General features: G+C 37.8%; 1 protein-coding gene across 1 annotated transcript in view; it reads right to left on the bottom strand.

Annotated features, from left to right (window-relative positions):
* The window catches only part of KATNIP (katanin interacting protein), a 58,654-nt gene that overhangs the window by 21,225 nt on the left and 15,598 nt on the right, over positions 1 to 21,831 (bottom strand). The window contains exons 9-16 of the mRNA XM_010223300.2: positions 21,220 to 21,383; positions 19,729 to 19,841; positions 19,206 to 19,320; positions 18,172 to 18,384; positions 15,200 to 15,340; positions 10,537 to 11,428; positions 1,798 to 2,529; positions 1,288 to 1,496 (exon numbers count right to left, since the gene is read on the bottom strand). Coding sequence (XP_010221602.2) covers positions 1,288 to 1,496; positions 1,798 to 2,529; positions 10,537 to 11,428; positions 15,200 to 15,340; positions 18,172 to 18,384; positions 19,206 to 19,320; positions 19,729 to 19,841; positions 21,220 to 21,383 — 2,579 coding nt within the window. The remainder of the gene's footprint in view (positions 1 to 1,287; positions 1,497 to 1,797; positions 2,530 to 10,536; positions 11,429 to 15,199; positions 15,341 to 18,171; positions 18,385 to 19,205; positions 19,321 to 19,728; positions 19,842 to 21,219; positions 21,384 to 21,831) is intronic.

The raw sequence follows: 21,831 nt of genomic DNA, 5'->3' as shown, positions 1-21,831 counted from the left end.
AAACTAACATAAGGAGAAAAGTATTACTTTCCCTTGGTCAAGAAGGAACAGATTAGGGAATATTTAATCAAACTGAACTGTCCATGGGCGCTGCTGGAATACATCCACCACTGCTGACGGAGCTGGTGGTTGTCATTGTAAGGCCATGCTCAGTTCCATTTGAAAGATCATGGCAGTCAGGAGAAGCACTTCACTAGATCTCAAAAAATCCAGTAAAAATTCCTAAATCATGCAATATGCAGGACAAAAATCAGAGCATTTTCAAAGACAGACTTCCTCAAAGCTCTTTAGTAAGTTAACCTGCAATAGGATAAGAAGGAAGCTCCTTACTTGACTGAACTGCTTAATAAAGAGGAATAAACTGTTGGTTTTGAGAGGTATCTGGGGCCTATACTATTCAACGAAATGATCCAGAAAGGGGATAACTAGAAGACAAAATTTGCTGATCATACCAGGGTAATTAGGGGAGTTAAAGACAAAGGTCAACTGCAAAGGTTTGCCTGAAGACTTAATTTCACTAAATGAAGGTGATAAAACAGCCAATTAAGTTCATTGTAGACAAATATAAAAATGCTGCACATGAGGAAAACAATTCTCATTTTACATATATAGTAAAAGATTACAAAGTAATAGAAGTTTAATGCTGCAATTTCAACATTATTAGGCGCCTCTACAAAAGGGAGTTCAATCTTCCTGAGCAGTCAAGAGAAGAAAAAAAAAAAGATAGGAGTCTAGATACATTCTCTAAAGGTTCATTCATCATTAGAGGTGAACTTTCTTGTGGTTCAGAGTACACCAAATGGATCTACTTTGTGCCTAGGAAATATAAAACTTATCATACTTTTCTTTTAACATCATTTTATACCTCTACAGTAGAGCCACTGATATCCTTGGATCTTACATGTTTTATTTCCCAGGCTGTAACATACTTCAGGCAGCAGAACAGATGTCCTCATGATGGATGAGTACGTATAAACTTTCAAGTGTACCCGAATCAAGAAGAAACCCCTCTATTCCTGCATGTGTATGTAATTAAAATTCAGGATACTTTGTCCAGTGTTCCACATAGTCTTATTAAATTAACCAGGGAACACTAAACTTGGAGAACCATCGACCAAACCTTTCAGCTTAAAAATCTTCCCTTAATTATTAATTTTGTGGGAAAATAATCTTCAAAATGGACAGTTGTATCATTTACAGCTTTATTCCATCATGGGAATTAGTGCCTTTTACTTTCATGATGTTTCGGAAATACATTACAGAGATTTCTGAAAACAGAGATCCTACCTTTTGATCCTCTGTTCTTAACCCTGCCTGTGTAAAAGGCCTTTCATCTCCCTCCCCATCAGCAGTTGTTGGTCTCTTTAGCTCTTCTTCATATCTCAGGCAACAGGTGCCTTCCATCTCGCCGTCATATGTCTCATCATAGCAGTATATTGCTTCAAGAATATCATCATCAGTAGTGAACAAAATAGTATCCCCAAAGTGTTCTGGAGCTGAAAGCAACATACAAGATTAAACGTAAAAACTACATAAAGAGTGTATATTTGTTACAGGAATCCAATCTGGTTACCAAGACAGCGTTAAGAATAAAAATTAGCTCTATATACTACTTGATTACACAGTGTAACTAGAGAACGCAGTAGCGGATTTTACATTATGTTTTGAAATTAAAAAGATTGAATACTACAAAAAGCACCAGCTTGGTTTGAAGTCGAAAATGATAACAAACAACTAAAGGTATTTGCTTACATTGTGCCAAAGTTTTCACAAAGAAAACGAGGAATGATATCATACCTCCAGACAAGGTTCCTGAAGCTTTTGCAATTTCTCCTTTAAAGATGCACTGTTCGTCTAACCCCATTACAATGTCTTTCACACCTCTGAAAGAGTGTATGCGAGATTTATTGTAATTCCAAATCCTAATCATAGCTACTTGACAGGGATTCACAAAGTCAATAAAGATAAAGTGACGTTTTCCAGGGGTAAATGGTGCTAGCCAGAGATGCATATCATCCTGCGTCCGATTTACCCCATCAATTAGGTTGGTTATTACTCTGGGATCTTTGCCATAAGCTGGTAGAATATTTATATCAGGTGGTTCCGCTGTTATTTTTGAAATCTGAACAGGCTCTCCTTTAGAACTGAAAACTTCAATTCCATTAAGACCTACATAATGCCTGTCTCCCCATGTTGTTTGAATGTCTATCACTAAGTGCCGCCCGTAAGGCAAAACAGGGATTTTGAAATCACTTCCATCATCTGCCTCCATAGAGTTTTCTTCTTCTTGCCTTTTTGGTAGTGTTTGCAGTCCATCTTTTCTCATTAGCTGATACTCTCCAAGCCGGTTGATTTTCTGCTGATGGAGAAACTCATCAAAGATATCCCCTTGAAAATCCATATTAGAAATTCGTCCTCGATGGGAATAATTAAACTTCACCAAGGAGTTCCAGGACTCCTGGAGAGTATGTTCTTGCTCACTGTGCCATCTTGCTCTAGATGCTACACCCTTGATAGAGAAGTCTTCATCTGAAAACATCGCATAAGGATTTAACGCATACACAGGACTGAAAACAAATCACTAACACAAACTTTCTAGAATCTTGTTTGTCATATTTGTGCTCTGTTACTACTAAATTCTGTTATTATTTTTATATTACTTCCCAATCATAAGTGCCACATGCCACAGTTTACATCCTCCAATTAGACTTAAAGAAAGCCATTACTTGAATATTGAAGAGTACATGCCAACATAAAAAAAACAAAACCAAGTTTAAGCCTGAGAAATCTTGACTCTGGAATTTCATCATTAGCAAGTTTTATAATTTAAAGTCTTGGGTAAAACCCTTAAACAAAAAATAAACAACCAGAAACCCAAAAGTTTCTGCAGGAAATGCTCATTAATAACTACACCCTACCTGCTTCTACTACAATCTTCATTACACATTAGATTTGAAAGGTGACAATCAATATTTTGCTTTTATGTTCACTTCTATCAGAACTTTCTTGCATATATATCACATATTAAATACAGATAAAAATATAAACATTAAAATTTACTCTTCCTCACTACTTTTGCATATCTTTCTAGCTGTGATACCCATAATCTTCTTAAAATAAGTTTATGATTTTCAGTATAAACACACAGAAACAGCAGAGGATGCAAGTAAACACTAATTGTGCAGACTGACAGAAGGCGTAATTACTCAGTAAGACAGAAGTTTTTAGACAGCTTTGCCTCATTATCTCAGCAAGAAGAACTTTCATTAAACCTTTGTTTGGCAGTAGTGTCTGGATGCCTGACTTATTTTTTGCTATCATCTAGATCTCTTAAAAATCTGCGTTAATTAACAGACGGTACTTGCATTAAGCAGGGGTCTACTAATTGATCCAAGGATTTTGTCTAAACAGTTATTGGGCTGGTGTCAAATTAATTTAAACCTCCTGTTTGCATTTATGCAGAAATCCCAGATATCCTAAAATATGCAAAATAATCTCAAGTACTAACGGCTACAGAGTGAGAAAGAACTGAGCTGGTTAGGTTTCTAAAGCCTTAGAGAGAAAGGGCAGTCATTCTTGTCAAAGTAGGTTGAAATCAGATGATGGGAAATTCCAGTGTAAGGGGCCGGGCATGTTCGATACAAGCAGAAAGAAACAGGCTTATTTGTATAGCTAGTAGAAAAGACATAACTCCTCTACAGGACACACATGGATAGAAACGGGAACTCTGTATAGGTAACATTTTAAGACAACCTCAAAATTCTTTAAGTATTTTATGTTTGGCAGTATTGATCAGTTATTTCTTGTATAACAGGTGAACTTTTACGTGTCTCAAATATACCCAAGTTAAAAAAAATAATGGAAGCTTAAGCTGTCATTAGCGTAATTAGTATTTATAAATGGAAAGAATTAACTTCCAACCCCAAGGAAGTCTTAAGCTTTATATTAGCGCAGCAAATCCAATATTACCTCCTTCCACAAAAATACCCTTCCTAAATGTTTCCTTACTCCATGTGAACACACAGGATACTGCTGAGCAACCAGGAAGAAACTACTGGACTGTCCATTTCCTCTTCCTACTCTGTACGTGTCTTGTCTGCACACCCTGTCCTGCCTGTATCTTCAAAGGGCCTATTGCCTTTCACTAGCATCAGTGTAACATTCATGGTTGGGGCGTAAGGAAGAAGGATATCTAAAAAGGTAAGAGTTTTTGACTTTCCCATGCATGATTCCTAAGAAATATACTTTCTTAAGTGTTTATAAAGCCCTGTATGGATGCACCGCAGAAAAAGTGAGACACTCAGTGAAAATCTTCAGGCAGAATTGTTTCTTGCTCCCTCCAGTGAGTTTTTTTTTTTTTTTTTTAAATTAAATAACCTTATTCAAGAAGAGAAATGCGACCGAAACCCCCTCAGAATGATTGCTGGAAAGATGCTAACTCTGAAGCACACAACAATGGGCTTGGAGGAGGGTAAACCACACACAGAAACTGCTGCTAAAGACCACCTTGAGCTTGGCAAGGTCATTTTTATAAAATTCAGCATCAGATCCACATAATTGCAGGCTCTCTTCCTGTTAGCTTTTGCCACTGCCTTTGGCAGGCACAGGACCCTGCACAAGGTGTTACTGTCTGCATCCCTGATGGTTAAGTGCTTTGGACTCCTTCTCTTTGCCTTGCTGACATTAGTACTTAGCAACTCACCACTCTTTTCCCACCATTAACTACAATTTGTGTTGTCATCACCCTTCTGCACAAGATCTCTCTTCTTCATACAGGCTCCCACAACCACAGCAGCCTAAACTGCTGCGTCTGTATTAGCAACCCTCCTAACTGCTGAGTGCTGCTCAAGGAAAATTGGAGAACTGCTGTGTAGAAGAAAAGGAGGCAAGAAGAGACACTCGTTAAAGGAAAGTAATAAAAGGAATGAAAAAGAGCACATACAAGGAAGAGCAACACAGGAGAGAGGGACCTCAAAGACAGAGAACAGAGAATGAAATTAGCCACATTTCCTTTGCTTTTGTCACTCACAATAAGATACGTCAACTCTTTATCCTGAACGCAGGAGTCCAGACTACTGAAATCTCAGTTTCCTGTTGCTAAGGAAAGGGACTATGGAACGGACGGTATTATTTCATCCATTTCTCATGAAAAAAAAATAAGATTAATTCTCATTCTATGCATCAAAAAACCCATGTGTTACTCTAATCCTATTAATAGGTAGGATATGAGTAAGAGTATTAACAGATACAATTTAACAACCTACCTAAAGGTTTTGCCTCTATTATTCACACTCAAGTACTCTGAAAGCATTGGCCTGCGACTGATCTGTTTGCTTATGCTGATTTTTTTAAAGCTGAAATTAGGCTGAAATTAGCTGAAGAGGTTCCATAAAATTGGTATCATGCTAATATTACACTAATATTGAAAAGTACTAAATACAATAATTTTGCTGACTTTTGACACTAATCTCATGACAAAAAAAAGGCTTGCTCAATTGAGAAAAGGATATAGTCATTACTAGCAAACATAATTTTATGGCATATAGGCTTGTCAAGTACTTTACTAGATGTATTTCTTAGTGAAATGAGGCTTGTTGATTGTTCCACCTGGCAATTCTGAAGGCTACATAAGAGACACCCCTAAAACTGAACACTTAGAGAAGTGTCACAACAAGAAGGAAAATACCATGTCACTGCTGGGCAAAGTTGGTAGATGATGCAGAACAGTAAATACTGTCCAAATCTATACACTGACCTGCATCATTTTGTAAAATGTCTCCTGTATGTCAGAAAAGCAGAAGCAATACTTTGAAGGATACAGGCTTCCATAGATTAACGGATCTCTTGAGGGTAATTCAGAGTAAACAGAACCTACAAGGATTAAGAAAAGGATCTGACAAGGAGAATTGTGTCTAAGTGAAGAGAACTATATCGGAGTGATGTTATAAACTGAGAATACTCAGAGCAACTAAAAATAATTAAATGGAAAAAAGGAAAAAGGCTCTTCAAGAAAAGTGGTGAGAGGCTCAAATATTTTCCCCATTTTTCAGCAAGAGTCATGATGCAGGAAGGAAGATGATGGTAAAGTGGGTACTGGGAATGCAGCAGGGGTAACACCTTAAAGGAGCACAGTGGGAGCCAAGTACATTCTCCTTGAGACCGCCCTGGGGAGGCTGCTCAATTTCCATCCCAAAACAATTAGGGAGCAGATGATAACAGCAATTTTCAACTAAACTGTTGATGGTACATTTTCTTTATATAAATGAAGAAAAGCAAATGTAACACTGAACAATTACAGAGCCATTGGCCAGGTTTTACTTCCATAAAAAATCCCTGAGTGGATATTAAAGCAAATGGTTATCAAGAATGGAAATACATGCCTATTGCAGTAAAATGCAGAATAATATTCTCCCAGTAGACTGCTTTAAGATTAACTTTTAACTTTGTTTTCAGAATCAGTAGGAACCATGCAGCGTTCCTAATCTATGAGTAAAAGTCATTTTAAATGAAGAACAACTGAGATCAGAACACAAATTTTAAAGCAGATGGGTAACTACGTAAATCTGTATGCACAGGCTGGAGATTAAAACCTGGCCGTTCCCTACCCCCACCCCTTCCCTGGGAACAGGGGATCCAGATTGGCAGCAAACATCCCATTTCAGAGAACTTCAGTCATCTGTACGTCATTTGCTAAATCAAATCACCGTCCGTACATATATCCACAGGATATACTCACAGTCCCTCATAAATCCCCACAGTTTACCTGGAGAGGATGCTAAATAAATAGTTACCATTTTAAAATATCAAAGGTTGAAAACTTGAGGATGAGCAGGTACAGAAAGGTATCTGATAGTCAGTGGCTTTCTACAGCTCCAAAGCACTGCAGCAGGCTGATTTTCAGTGGGAGGCTAATGGCTTTCTAACATACACAGGCTACATCCAGAGCTCTATTTCTCCTGCTGTCACTCCTTAACAGAACGCGTAGAGTATCTTGGCAGTAGAGGTCAATGGCGGAAGGTTTACAGTATTTGGCATTCTTTTCAGGGCCTAAAATTTATTGTTTATATTGCAGCATGTCAAGGAACTGGGATATTCCTGCAATAAACTCTACCTATATAATAAAGACGATTCCACTGGCAGACACATTCCTAGTCTTCCACATGCCTGAAGGGATTGTATGATGGATGCTACTCAGACAGTCCAGGAACTTATGACACCTCAAATGTGCATTCCCTGCGGGCCTAGGAGAGGTGTCTTGAATCACCAAGCTCCATGTCCTGCAAGCAGCACACACTGTACCATTTTGTTTGTAACTATACTGAATTATACCTCGGATAACACTAGCAGAAGACCCAAACACCCCATCACAAATCCTTTCTTCTGCTACACTAAACCCAGTTCTAATTGCTCTAATTATGAACAGCAGTCCTATTTCCTTGCTGCAATCATGCACTTCATTTCCCTGATCATTCTAAAAACTCTTCTGTATTTGCTCCACTTGGTAATCAGTTTTCCTGAATATGGATAATCAGACTGCGAAGTTTTGCAACTGAAATCTCATGAGCGCCTGTCTCGAGATGTTAACACTTCCATAACACTAACACAAATACCTCTGCTGATACATCCTCAGAGCATTGCTATATTCATGTCTGCATGTCACTAGTATTTCATAGTCAGACTGTGATCAACTAATCAGCTAAGATCCTTCTCTTCTTCGATCATTTGCAACTGATTATTCAGCTTACAATTTAATTTTCTGTTATTAGTCCCCAAATGACCTTGCAACCAGTACTACTGAATTGCATTCCATTTTGTATTACCACAGTCCTCAAGTACATCTTTTTCTGCAATTTTCCAATCCTCTTAACTCATAATATACCAATTTATGTGATTTGCCAATTTTAATCAGCATACTTCCATCAGTATTTTCTTTGCATATTGAGGCAGTTATTCAATAAAAAGTGTATGGCTTTTAGAGGGACATCAGCTCAAGCTAAGCAGGCATGTACATGGGATTTTTAATTTCTGTTTTTCTTGTTAGTCTTCATTTAAAGATCAAACATGTGCTGTGCAGTTGCACCAGGGCCTGTGCAGTTGTACTAGGGCCTGTGCAGCCTCCCCTTGGTCACATATTGCTGCTACAGGGAAACTGCAGTTCCCTTAGCCCCATATCAATTAAAATCCACTATTCTTAGGGAAACACTTAAAACTGTTTCCCTGTTGTTAATGCTCCCTCAGCTCCACTTTGGAGATGGCTTTACCCTGCACAGTACAGTACAAATACACCAAAAGTACCTAGGTAGCATGCTATTTTGCCAGGAACAAACACACATTGGGAGTTTTATTTTCAATTTTTCCGTAAGTCTTAAACACTAAATGACTAAGCTCGCTCTGAGCAAAAGCAGAGGTAGGGTATCACAATGAGAACCCCGATAACCCTCAGGTGAGAGTTTACAGTGAATCCATTACCAGTTTAATACTGAATGGAAACTATTACAGTGGGACTTACTCAGTTTCCCTAACACCAAAAAGTTTTAAAACTGACAGAGGTAGCGTAAAACGTGTGAAACTGCAACCCTAGGCTTTGGTGAAGGGTGGGTGAAGGCAAAATGGTATTTATCCTACCTACTTAAACATTTTTTGTTTTGTTCTTTGGGTGTGATTTCTGATATACTTATAAAATGATGTTTTTTTTCCACCCCCACAGAGCAAGAGAAGAACACTGAAGTATTTCAAGGTTAGAAAGAACTGTTCTCCTCACCTTCGTCCAGTAACCCCACACAGTACCTGCCACACAATTTCAACTGGCATTCCTGCATCTCTCCTTTTATTTCATTTTAGATAATATAATCCAGCAAGAGAGGCTTTACATGCCATATTGTGATTTGGTCAAATCTGCTGCTTTTAATGTAGGAAAATCACTTATACTGCTTGTCACAGACCCACAGTTAAATTATATATTCTATGTGCTCCGATTATGAGTAGGTTTCAATTCCTTAACATAAGGCAAAATCTGATTAAAGGATTTATGAAATAAAATATATCCCAGAATGTGATGAATTGCATTGAAACAAAGAAGTGGGAGATTCAGGCCTACCCAATGCAAAGCTGTGTGACATGGCTCAGAGATTGGCCTGCAAACTTGTACAAACCACAGAGAAGGCTAAGAATAAGATAAGTCTAGTTAAAACAGAAACCAATGTCAAAAAATAATTTCTTTTACTTCTTCTCTTCTGTAAAGCATACAGAGTAAGACTGCAAACACTGGTGAAACTGGGGAGCTCTCTCACCTAGGCAGTCAAAATCTAAAACAAACAAAACAAACTAAAAAATAAAACACCACACAAAAACCTGACCTGTTTCTGCTTATAAAGCAAAATAAGAGATTACACCTAGCAGCTCAAAAAGTTAGATTTGAGCACATACAAGCTGTAACTTCTTATACTATTCCCTTTTTTCTGGATTTTACACCATGAAGAACAAACCACCACACCGTAAGAAGCTTTTTGATGAAGTGAAACTGTTGCATGCTTTTGCCTTGCACAGCTAGGGCCAGGGACACTGTTGGCAACTCTGCTGAGGAGAGATCGATCCTTTTCAGTCCTGCTTTTAAATACTATTAAAAAACCCCAAATCTGTGGGGTTAAGTCTCTTGCATCTGCCAAGCTGCCTAGCTTGACATGCAGTCATTCATGCAGGCTTGGTTTTTGAGGAATGTGTGTGTGCATTTGCAGGGATAAAGCAACACTCATCAGGACAGCCACGGGAGGAGGCAATCTTCTAAGGCAGTATTAAAAACAGGAGCACTGTGCTCAGACTCCATGAGCAAGAGGTTTTGACGTAGATTAGTCCTCAATGAAAAAGTCAAACAGATAAGGGTTGCCTTCAGTAGTTATGCTGCAACTGATCTGCTGTTATTAAAAAAAAAAAAACACACACTTTTTTTTCCTTTTTATTATACTTAGTATAATGCTTCTCTGCCTCAAATGTCTTTGTCCAGTAATCCTTATTGTAGCATGCCCATAATAAGAGTGCATGTTGTACTGCTTCTTAAACAAAGTCTGTAAATTTGTGGTGTACTAGTCCACACAAATTCAGATGAAGGATTAGTTTGGATATCTGTATCTTATTTCCTTGTACTGTATAGACAAAAATAAAACAGCTGCACAAATAAGGTGAAAAGAGTAGAAATTGCAGCAGGCAGCCAACATTCCCATTGCAAAGACATATCTACTACAAAGAAAAACTTACTCACTACCAACCTCATGGCCATTCTTCCTCAATCTTTCTGCACATTTTCACCAAAAATACTTGGTTGTCTGTAGGACTGTCATTTTACAGAGCATAATTATAAAATAGTAAATATTAAAAACAAAATTCTGTATTCCATCCTCTCCAAACAAATTTTAAAATACTAATTCAGAATGTATGTTTTTCCACAGGGTGGGGTAAGTAAATAATCTTCTTATCTATACTTCCAGAAACTAAAAACATGCAAGAAGTGCTTGCAATGAGATTGCTATTGTAAGCTCTTACCTCTGGGTGCTGAATCCCCTTCTCCAACATCTATAGGGTTTACTCCCTCCTTTCTTCCATATTTGACACTTCTCCTTCCACTCATAGGATAGTCTAAGTTACAGCCATGTTTGTCAGAAAACTGCTCCAAAATGTCCAAGCCACCATCATCTTTTCTTGGTAGCATTTCCAACCTTTCACCTCTGTTTGCATTTCTACTACCAGGTCTGCCCAATTCATTTCTCTGACATTTGACATCCTCATTAGTCAGACCTGAAATGTTTTTTATGATTCCATCGGATGGTGTTTGAAATCTCAATCCCAAGCAACGTTCCGTAGCCAGCCAGGAAGGCTTCTGCTTACTGCAAATACCTTGAGTATTCTCTGTTACTTGGGATGATGACTGTAACCAAGAAGGAAGCACACCTGTAGATTCAGGTAGTTTTCTTCCCATTAGCTTTTCTATTTCCTCACTCAAACTAAGCTCTTCATCAGATGGAATATGCTCTGTAACCTTTGTTACTTCACCCTCTTTGGTATCTTTCATACAAACAAGAGATGGTAACACTTTTGGATCATCCTCTAATTCAGTCAAGTTTTCCTGCATAAGGCTGACAGAGTTCATCTTATCCTCAAGGTGACTTTCCTCGGACAGAGAGTTCCGGTATAGTGAAGTACTGTTTGGCTGTAGGTACCTTAAATATAGGTCCTCTTTACTGTCTGTGACTCCAGCTGTACTCTCTTCCTTCCTTTCATTTGAGGAATGTGTAGTGACACTTTGTCCATGATGTGTAAGGTCAATTGTAGTACTACAATTGGTGATGAGATCTCCAGAGCCTCTCTCTAATTCACCATCAAACACCAGGTTTTCATCAACATACAGCTTCACTTTCTTTGCTCCTATATCAAGGTCCTGCAGAAACAAAAATACGAAGTTTTCCATTATGCTCTTCAAACATTAGATATCACTGTTCTGAAATTCTAACATCTGAATATTTAATTAACATAGAGAAGAAAAGCATTAAAAGCTCAAACTAACAACATCCTTTTTATCTGCTTACTAATGAAAAGTTCTAAGAAGCTGAAAATACTGCAAAATATTTAAGATTTTATTAAAAGATCATCCCAGGCACTAGTGTGAACCATTTTGGCAGCCACCTACAAAATAAAGGTTTAAATATTTATAAGTCAAGCTTAAGTATAATGGTGTTTCATCAGAAAGTATATTCCAGAGGCACAGTTTAGCACAGCATCTTTAAGACTTATCACTACCATGACACATAAGGTATATGCTGAGCAGATACCCAGATCAAAGCCAGGAGTTAGAGAGTTACAAAAATAGAGGCCTGAAAAGGACACTTAAAAAACAACCACCAGACACACACAAAAAATACACACGAACATCCTACATTCCATCCCCGTGCTTTTAAGAAAGAAGAGCACTATATCATAGCAAAGAAATACCCAATCAATCTGTTTTTCTACAGTTTTTGAATAATAATGTGGTCATCTGCCTCAATAGGTTATACCAATTATTAACTAGAGTTTAAGTTGAAGGCCTTTATCACAAACAAATCTAACATTCACAAATTAATCTCTAAATTCCCCATTTCTGTGGCAGCCATTGAAACCTGATTGTTTCATTCCACTCCATTTGAAATTTAGTCTCTATTTTCTTTACCATCTACCTTTCTCTCCCTCAAAAAAAAAAGTATCTCCAAATAAAGGATAAAAGATCAGACAAAAATCTTTCTGCTATCTCAATTTCTGTAACGTGTCATCATATGTAGTCCTTAAAAACTATTCTTTCCACATTTTTATGGAAATTGAGGTTTCTTGTACTGACTAAGCTTCAGTTTCATCCCTCATGGTCATCTCAAGGAAGTCAGTCCTCCCTGAATACTGATTTAGTTTCCTCCGCTCTCAGCCTTCCAAGTCATTTTTTTCCTTCACCTTCGAGTGTATTCACATGCCTCTAGTTATTCATTCTTAAATGCATTTTATGCCAGTCTTCACAGTTCTCATTCCACTACTTTCCAAAGAGGGCACACTCCTCATGTATGAGGAGTGTTAAGACAAACCAGCCAAATCTATGGATATTTCTGAGATCGCAAAGACAGACAGACAGAATTGGAAAAGGCAGTAAAGACAGATGATGGCCTAGAACCACCAGCTATACATGAACTACCAGTAAAGTGGCTAATGAAAATCTCATGCACCAAAATTCTGAGCATGCTGAGGCTCAACGTGGAAAAATATGACTTGATCCCAGGGACTCAAAGAACAAAGAATGTGCAAAACTCCACTTTTTCATATCCCCTACCCTGTTCCACACTTGCAAGTAAGGTGAAGAGGAAAGGTTGACACAACATCCTGTTGCAGCACTACTATTCCTCCTGTACAGGGAGGCTGGAAAAATCCCCTTCTTTGTAGGGCAGCTTCTTGATGAAGCTGCTCTGAAGATCTGCCCTGAGAGTCATTCCATCAACTACTGTGAGAGCAGTTCCACCAAGAAGCTTACTCCATGAGTAGCTTCATCAAAAGCCTACAAGCACACATTTGAGACAAAGGCAGTTATTTTCCTCCCAAAACAGTAATTAGAAAGACACAATTTCTCAGAAGAGTAAGCAGATATATTGTCAGTGAATGCGGAAATATTTAGTGAAAATAATCCTACTGTTTCTCTTGGCAGTCCTTCTTGGCTTATACCTTCAACCCTGAAAAGAGGCCAGCTGGGAAAGCGCTTTCCTATCAAGTGGCAGAGACAGCTTTTCTTTCACCCAACAGTGCTGTTTAGTTTTGTGAATGGGGAGCAAAAGCTCAAAACCAGAGACACTTTTTCCAAGAATTAAACATAGAGAAAAGGACTGGAAGTTTCTTCGCTGGCTCTCTTCTCCTTGGAAAGGCAAAAAAGAGGAACAAAACAAACCAAAAAAAACAAAAACAAAAAAGCAAGCCAAGAGATAGGAAAAAAAAAAAAAAAAGTTCTTGTATAAACTTAACTCCACTGGGAATATCCTAGTGTGAACAAAGCTCCAGTGTAGCCAAGAAGTGATAAACTGCACCCTAAAGGCTGAAAAAAAACTCCACCTCTAGTAAATGAACATTGGAAACGAATGAAGACAACAAAATGAAGCATTCAGAGATCTTTCTTGTCATGCACTAAATCAATATATCTATGATAATGAAGCAATGTGACTTCTATGGTCCTTTTCAGACATCCTTTTTCTGCTCTGAGGCTCTAGTTCTGAAACTCATGCAGCACTGCTCTGATTTTTTTAAAAATTATTTTTTGCAAAAAAAAAATCTTGAAGAATTGTTGGGCACCTCTCACATTGCTTTTGAGGGAGAGAGAGGAAGCTATAAGAGTTAGAATGGTTAAAAAAAACCTCAAAGTAATATATGCTCGAGTTTTCATTAGCAGGAAGAGATAATCATATTTTTGTGGTGGATTTTTTTTTCTTTTTTAAAACACTTCTCAGATAAAAATTCCTTATGAAAATATATAGAACTGACAGAACTGTTTTGTATTAGTGTTTCAAACTATGGATACTGAATCATTTACTTAATCAGTGTAGACTGCTGCATGACTACTGAAATCCATGGGATTATATTCCTAACAGATTTTACAGCCTCTCTCATAGCAATTTGTTTAAAAATAAATCAATAATAAATTTAAAAAGAGGCCTTGAGACATGAAAATACATTTACTTATTTCCTACATTATATTCAATGTTTGCCAACAAATCGAACACAAGCTGTAAAAGCAGCAGTCCTTTTCACATCCTCTACTCATCACAGAACACACTGTAGCCCACATTTTAACAGAAAAAATGTTATTCAGCTTCTAGAAAATAAATGTAAATCATATTATAATATATCTGCTTAAGCTGTTGCTTCCATAGCTTTTTCCATATGTATGAATTAACATATGTGCACATATAAAAACATGTCTGAGAGCAAAATCAGGAGGATAAAGCATCTTATCTGTAATCCAGAACAGAAAATCCTCTTTGATCCAGTACCTGTGGTATTTTTTTTCTTAACATCACAATGTACAAATGAGAATAATTTCCACAGGGAAATTCAAATACAAAAACAAGTCACCATCTGCCATGAGATGTCTCTGTTGTAATACTAGATTATTTCTTTTATTATGCATTTGTAATGAGTATACTTTGGAATTAAGGCAACAAAACCCAAAGAGAGCAACAACCAGCCAGCCAGCCTATTTACACATATATGCTTGTATGAGCATGTATACAAAGGTAGGTGTGTGTGTATATAAACACGCACAAGAAATCAAACAAATATTTCTTTATATTCTGATAAAAAGTCCCAAAGAGCCCTGAACATTAAGACACACTTACCTTTGTATCTTTATTTCTCACCACAGTAAAGGATTAACTGACACAATATGCATTTTTTTTTTAATCTCTTTAGAGAACTGTAATAGCTCTGGAAAAAAAAAAATGCTATCCGTGCCTGTGAAAAACATTAACACTTACATTGCTACGAGTTTTAATCAATACAAAAGCAAAATACCGCAGCAGACAAGGAAATGTCCCATTTCCCCTTTAATTAGAAAAGCTGTACCTATTTTTATTTCATACTTTTGGAAATAAGATCAAGCCGAGCACAAGGCAGAGCATACATGTAGAAGAGTTGAGAATAGACTACTTACACTAAGAGTTGTTGTGTTGTAATTCCAGATCTTGATCTTGGATATACCAAAGTCACGTGACCGGGTGGGATTGCGGATAACGAAGTAGAGCTGAACGGGCGGATAGAAAGGGCACATCCAAAGGAAGCTCTCCTTCGCAGTCTAAAAACACAAACAGGAAGCCCCACTTAACACTCCTTCTCCACAGAATATTTGGATTAATTTGCCCTCCCTACCTTCTGTGTAATAAGCCAAGCAGAAAAGTAACCACCGGATAAAACATACCAAGTTAAAAGCAAAACCTTAACCTCGTTTTCAAGCAGTAAATCTGACCCTCCCGGGTGCCGTGAAGGCAGCCCGCGACAGCCGGACAAGGCGGCAGCCGTCAGCTGCCCGCGGGCCCGCGTGCTCTGGGCGGCACACGGCCTGCCATGCTGCGGGGTCAGAGTAAGGCCCCTTTAATCACATTAAGCAGCTTTGCAGGCTCTGATGGGGATCACTGAGCACAAAGACATCGTATAATTGTTTTTCAATTTACAAAAGTGCTAACACTTCTTTTTTACCCTCTACAGAATGTGGGAACCTGAAGAATTTTATTTCACTGCCTTTATTTTAATTAGGCTTTAGACAACACAACCAATTTCAATTGCAGATCTTCTCCTTAGTATACAGAAGTCTAAGCTAGACCTTTTTCTAAGACATGACACAAACTGTAAATATGAATTTTACAGACCACAGACAATCGGGAGAGTTTACAGCACAAAAACATACTTAATTCTTCGCATTGGGCTTAAGTGATATCTTTGCATTTTCAGGAACTGTGGAAAAGGAGCTTTTCACAACCACAGACCATAGGTGGAAAATAAACAACTTGTTTCAAAATTAGAAACGAAAAGCATAAAGGTTCTTTTGGGAAGGGGATGGATTGAGATTTGTGCAGGTGTCCATACATATAAGCAATAAAGGGACAAGAAAAGGAGTGACAGAAAAGTGTTCCGAGAAAGGGACAGCTACATGGACGAAGTTCCTCCAAAATCCAAAAGTTTATTTACAAGCAATTGCATACTCTGGTATTTGAAGGTCCATATATAGATAAGTTTGAGTCTGTCCTATGACTAAAAGCTGTGTGTGCAAAAGTTGCAACATCTTCGGATATACAGTCACACAGTACTATCCCTCGTGTGGTGGAGCATATTGGCATTTCAGCTACCTCTTAGATGCTGAATATTAAAGGAGGACATGAAGTGTACATGCAGACAGTTCAAATGCTCAGGACTTAAGGTAATCAAATTCACAGGCATTTAAGTCTCTGGCACCATTTCAAAAGATTTGACACCAGAAATTCAACTCATTATTTACACAGGATAGCAAATGTAACAGTCTGCAAGAAGGGGGGAAGCTGGGGGGGGGGGGAGGGCGGAAACACACACACAAAAATACACCCTTATTTTCAATAAGGGTATGTCTATATTTACACACAAACATACACTTAAGTGATCAAAGATGTGTTTTATCAATGGCAGAGTGGGTTTTCCACAAAGTAAGTTATGTTAATGGTGTCCCTTTTGCTCAAAATAAAACAACAAATAAATTAATCTTCAAACAAATTGTATCTACTGCATCCCACAACCTTCATCTCTAATCTGAAGTCTATACAATCTGGAAACATTATTTATTTATTTATTTTAAAAAAGAGAAATGTAGTACACATGCCTAATTTTCTGTCCAAATTACACCATCTCTGATGCAATACCTTTCTAGCATCAAGACAAGATACTACACGGCAGCAAATCAAACGAATACATTAATCAATGAAATATAAAATCTCATTACCTTAAGAATAATGGGATATATGAATATATGAGAAATGCTGCGGATAACGGCTTTATAATGGATTTATAATTATATTGCTATATAATTTATAGTCATCTAGAAAGTCCATGAATCATTACTAGTTCTAAGTAAAAACGTCACCCACCAGAGATTATGGTCTTTAAATAAGAATGGGTGTTTACAACATCCAGGCTACAATTTCCAAGAGACAGTAAGATGTTCCACATCAAAAAAAAAAAATTATCTCAATACCCTCTTTTCAACTACCTTACAGGTAGAAAATTATCACCAGTGCAAAGTGAGTTAAAACTTCCATTTTCACATTTTCAGAAGACTTAAGTCATTTGGTATCCTCACCCACTAAGATCATACCCATTTTTACTAGGTTTCAAGCTCTGAAATATGGAGACTTTTGAATATTCTGCTTTATTGACTGGTCAAAGGAATACAGGGAACCTGTGGCACAGATAAAGACCTGGATGAAACCCTGGCTGTACGAAGGGGTATAGAAATTCATTAGTGGCTTTATACAAAGACCTTATGTCTCCTCATTACACCTTCTAACAGAGAAGCCTCACAGACTTTTTCTTTTGTCATGCTCTATACTTTGCTTGTTGAAGAACATCCATAAACACACAGGGTCCTTCCCAAGGTATGTGCCTCCCATAGCTTCAGATGGCAAGAATTACTAAAGATTACCATCAGGCTTATTTTAAATTAAGTGAAATTCCCTGTGTCCTTAACATTCCATTATCATTTTCTACAGCTCTATTACAATTATATTCCAACAATTTAAAAACTGAACATGTCCTTTCAAAAAACATCATACCACTATATATATATATATATATACACACACACATATACACATATATATATAAAGGAGGCAGCTAAAGCTGCATTCTTCCAGCTGTCTAGTGACATAAATCAGAACCCTTACTCAAATTAATTGAGTTCTGCTCTAAAAGAGAATTATGATTGACTTCAGTCAATCCTTGTCCAGGAAGCTCTGTTTGTGCAAATAATAAGTATTTGTAATTTTAAAATTATCAGATAGCTGTCATGCAATCATCCTAAAAATGCAATCATGTTTATAAAAACAGCAATAGAGTGTTAAATAAACACAGTAGCTTTTCACATCCAGGAATAAACTAGCTTACATGTAATTTCTTATTGACCAAGCGACACAAATCCCCTGGATAGTCAGTATTTCGAATGTCCACATCATGAGGAGACACAAACATCTTGTCGTTACATAAATCGAAGAACTCCACCTCTCTCAATCCCACGTGTACTGGATTTCCCCAGTTAGAAAGAAGTTCCATAGTCACGTAGATGGCATCCCGAATATCCAAGCCAGTTGCTGTCTGGACCTAATCAAAATATTGTGGTATACAGAGGAATGACAAAACAAAACCTACAGCAATTCCAATATTGAACAATCAGAAAAGGAGGGAAAAAAAAGGCACAAAAAAAAAAAAAAAAAAGGAAAAAAAGGCAGACTTAAGTAAAACCTGGTAACACTCATTTGGAATCATTCTGCAGTCTACTAGTTCTGCCCCATATCAACTAGGAAGCCTATGGCAGAGTAAGGGGACCAAAATTTTCAATCACTTGGATTTCAGTCCACTCCAAATCCTAAAGAAAGAACAACTCTCTGATGTCTTATTCATTTATCATCCTGATGAACATAGGAAGTAGAATGTTCTACTATAGAAATGATGTGTGAACTGTGATTACAAACTGTTATATTAAACTTAGAGGTGCGAGTCTTTTGACTCACAAATAGTAATCTGTTTGCTTTAGGATGCAACTGGGAGACTTTACTGAAAGCATGAATTAACTAACATCCCTAAATCAAGACAGATTTTAGAAACAGGTGTATGGTATTTTTATGGCTAAGTCCTCCAAAGCAGGAAAGGCAGCCTAAATGAGATGAAAACATGAGCGAGGTTTTCTAGAGGCCCCACTATAACATGGGAGAAAAATATTTGTTACATTAAAGAGGACAATTATGCAGACACAGTTGACAGTAATTGTGGACTAGAGACATCCTTTACGTTCTCTTCTACCTCAAGAAGATTTTAATTAAGTACCCCAAGGAGGTCTCTATTCATAAGGGAAAAGATCACTTGGTAACATCAAATCAGAAAAAAATTAAGAAGTATCAGTTGTTCTGCTCATCCACACAAACCCTCTCTCTGGCTGTGGAATCTTCTTCACATTTTTCATCAGGTAGAAATACATCCTTGTCACACACCGAACGTCTCTCAATCTCCTGAAGAACTTTCAGAAGTTTCTTCTGTTGCCTGAAACACATGCATCCTTTTAAGTTTTTTTTCCCCCCCCATAAATCATTTATATTTAACAAACAGTTCGGCCAGTGTGAAAGTAAAGACAAGATGAACCCCCCACATGCCAGGCATCCCTCTGCAGAGTGGCAGCTGTCTCAGCATCCCGTCTTAGATACAGAGTCTGCTTAAGAGGTTAGGATCCAGTTCTCTGCTACACCTGAGGTGATCTGAGAAGGTAACGTAAAGGCATCCTTAGAGGGAGATGATGGTAGTTCCCAAATGCACTGGCAAAGGCTGGATCCTTCTCCATATTTCTGCCACTGCTTGTATGAAGTCTCCTATATCTGAGGATAGTCAGGTGCAGTGATGGTCAAGACTGAGAAGTGTCCCCCACAAAAGGGAGCTAACCTTAAGAATATATACCTGCTTCCAAAAAGACTTATTCTTTCAACAGCTTTTGTGACTGCAGTCGTTGTCTGACTTTTTTCCGAAGGTTCAGTCATTGCAGAAACAAAAACAGATGAAGCGGGAAGCGTCTACATAAGAGAAATGAACATCGCTTATTTATGTTTTTCTCTGCCTACACAAAATGACTATTAGCCTGCAGCTTTGGAATAAATGAGTATTTGAAACCAGCTCTAGCATCAGCTAACTGTGACTAACTAGTAGCTCTGTACCAGCTTAAACACTTCTCAAAATTTGTCTTCATTCATAATGAGTGCCAAGACTGCAGCCTGAACTCCTATGTAAGGAGAGTAAAACAAAGTAATTCCCAATGACTGTTGAAAATATATATGTTTGTATGCAATCTCATTTTGCACGTGTGATATGGCTCCAAATTAACCAAGGCTTCTGCCTGCCTAAGCATCCTCCTTCCTGGACTCAAGAAAAACACCATAAATGCTTTTAAATCCCTCTGCCACAAAGTTGTTTTATCTAACGAAAATCTACAGTTATTGACTTTAAGCAGAGAGGTGGCATAGTGACCAGCTCAGACAAAACATTAAAAATAAATATGAACAAATGTCTGCTTGCTCAGCCCACCCTTGCTGCAGAATCCCTACCTTCCGGTTGGCTCTCAATTTTATGAGCCGCGGTCAACTCAAATGAGCAACTCCGAGAATGCTGCATAAAAGTGAGGCTCACAAACATCAAAACAGAAAATCCAAAGCAGATTAGACTAGAGAAGCTTTGCAAATTACAGGTTTTGCCTGAGTTTATGTTCTCTCTTTCTGTTAAAAGAATTGAATTATGAGTTATGCACATCAAATTTTGCCAGAACTGTCAGTACAAACGTCCTGATCATTTGACTTAACACATAGGAAGGTCTGCTCTAAATCTGAAAGGAATGAAGAGGTGTTTGCTGGAGAAATTCCTAATTGCTTTTAAATGTGGGTATTGAAGATAAGAGATGTACACAACAGAGGTAGGTGCAAACAACCTACACTAGCTCCCCCTCACTAAAGCCAGAAGTGTACATGACAGCTCGGCTCCAGAAGCAGAACATGTATTAACAGGGAACTGTGCCCACATTAATGAGCTCAGTAGGAAGGTAGAATTTATTGGCATGGGAATCACACACCATCTTAAGAAGCTTCCAGAATGAACAAACCTAAATGCAACAATAGGATCGGTTTTTCAAGTGTGCGCTTGTCTGTACAGATGCATCATGTAACTGGTCTGTCAGTTGTTCACTGATCCCTGAAATCAAGGGAATACTGTGAGATGATATCCTGAGGAAGGAGATTTAAAAAACACATCCTATGGAAGAATAATTCAAATTCAGTTAAGAGTTTGACACATCACCGTTCATTCTTACATAGTCTTAAATATACAAGAGAATAATGCATGTTTGAGGAAAAAGCCTTTTTTTTGCTACATGATCAAGTGCCCCTTCTCTGCAATTTGCCATACCTTTTCATGGCTTGTGGAAACTGACTTCCTTGGCAAATCTTTCTGCAATGTTTCATTTTCAAGTTGCATAGCTTTAATAACAGCAGAAACAGAGAGCTCAGGATCCTTCTCGCACACGTTCTTCCGAGCTGCTGAAAGTGGCCTTTCTGGGCGACTTAACGGTCCTGCCAGCAAAAGCAGCAAGGAATATCCATCAGTCCCACTGTACGAGTACAGCACATTACAGCAGGGTACATTTGAAACACACACTTCAGCTGCTAACAGAGGGCCTAGCTAATAGCCTGTAAACAGCCAAAGCACAACTGAATTGCTTCAATTTGTTTTTACATTAGAATTCCTGGTCACATCTACTCTAGACAACAGCTGAAACAGTGTCATTAAGAAAGGGAAAACTAGCAACTGAGAAACATGGGATTTTTGTATTTTAAAACGCTTATGTATTTGCTTTGTTCAGGTATTTAATGAAAATTTTTTCGTAAAAAAATGTTAACATATATACACTTTAAGCGCACCAGACTTTCGCTTATAGATATTCAGCTATTTTTGAAGAACCCCAAGAACAGCAAAACCAGAGAAGTCAGAAGTTGCTATTCCTAAGACAAAATAGATTAA

This window comes from Tinamus guttatus, unplaced genomic scaffold (genome assembly GCF_059628265.1).
Source record: "Tinamus guttatus ecotype Peru unplaced genomic scaffold, ASM5962826v1 Tinamus_guttatus_pri_ptg000172l, whole genome shotgun sequence".
Taxonomy (NCBI): domain Eukaryota; kingdom Metazoa; phylum Chordata; class Aves; order Tinamiformes; family Tinamidae; genus Tinamus; species Tinamus guttatus.
This window is presented reverse-complemented; position numbering and strand designations above follow the sequence as displayed.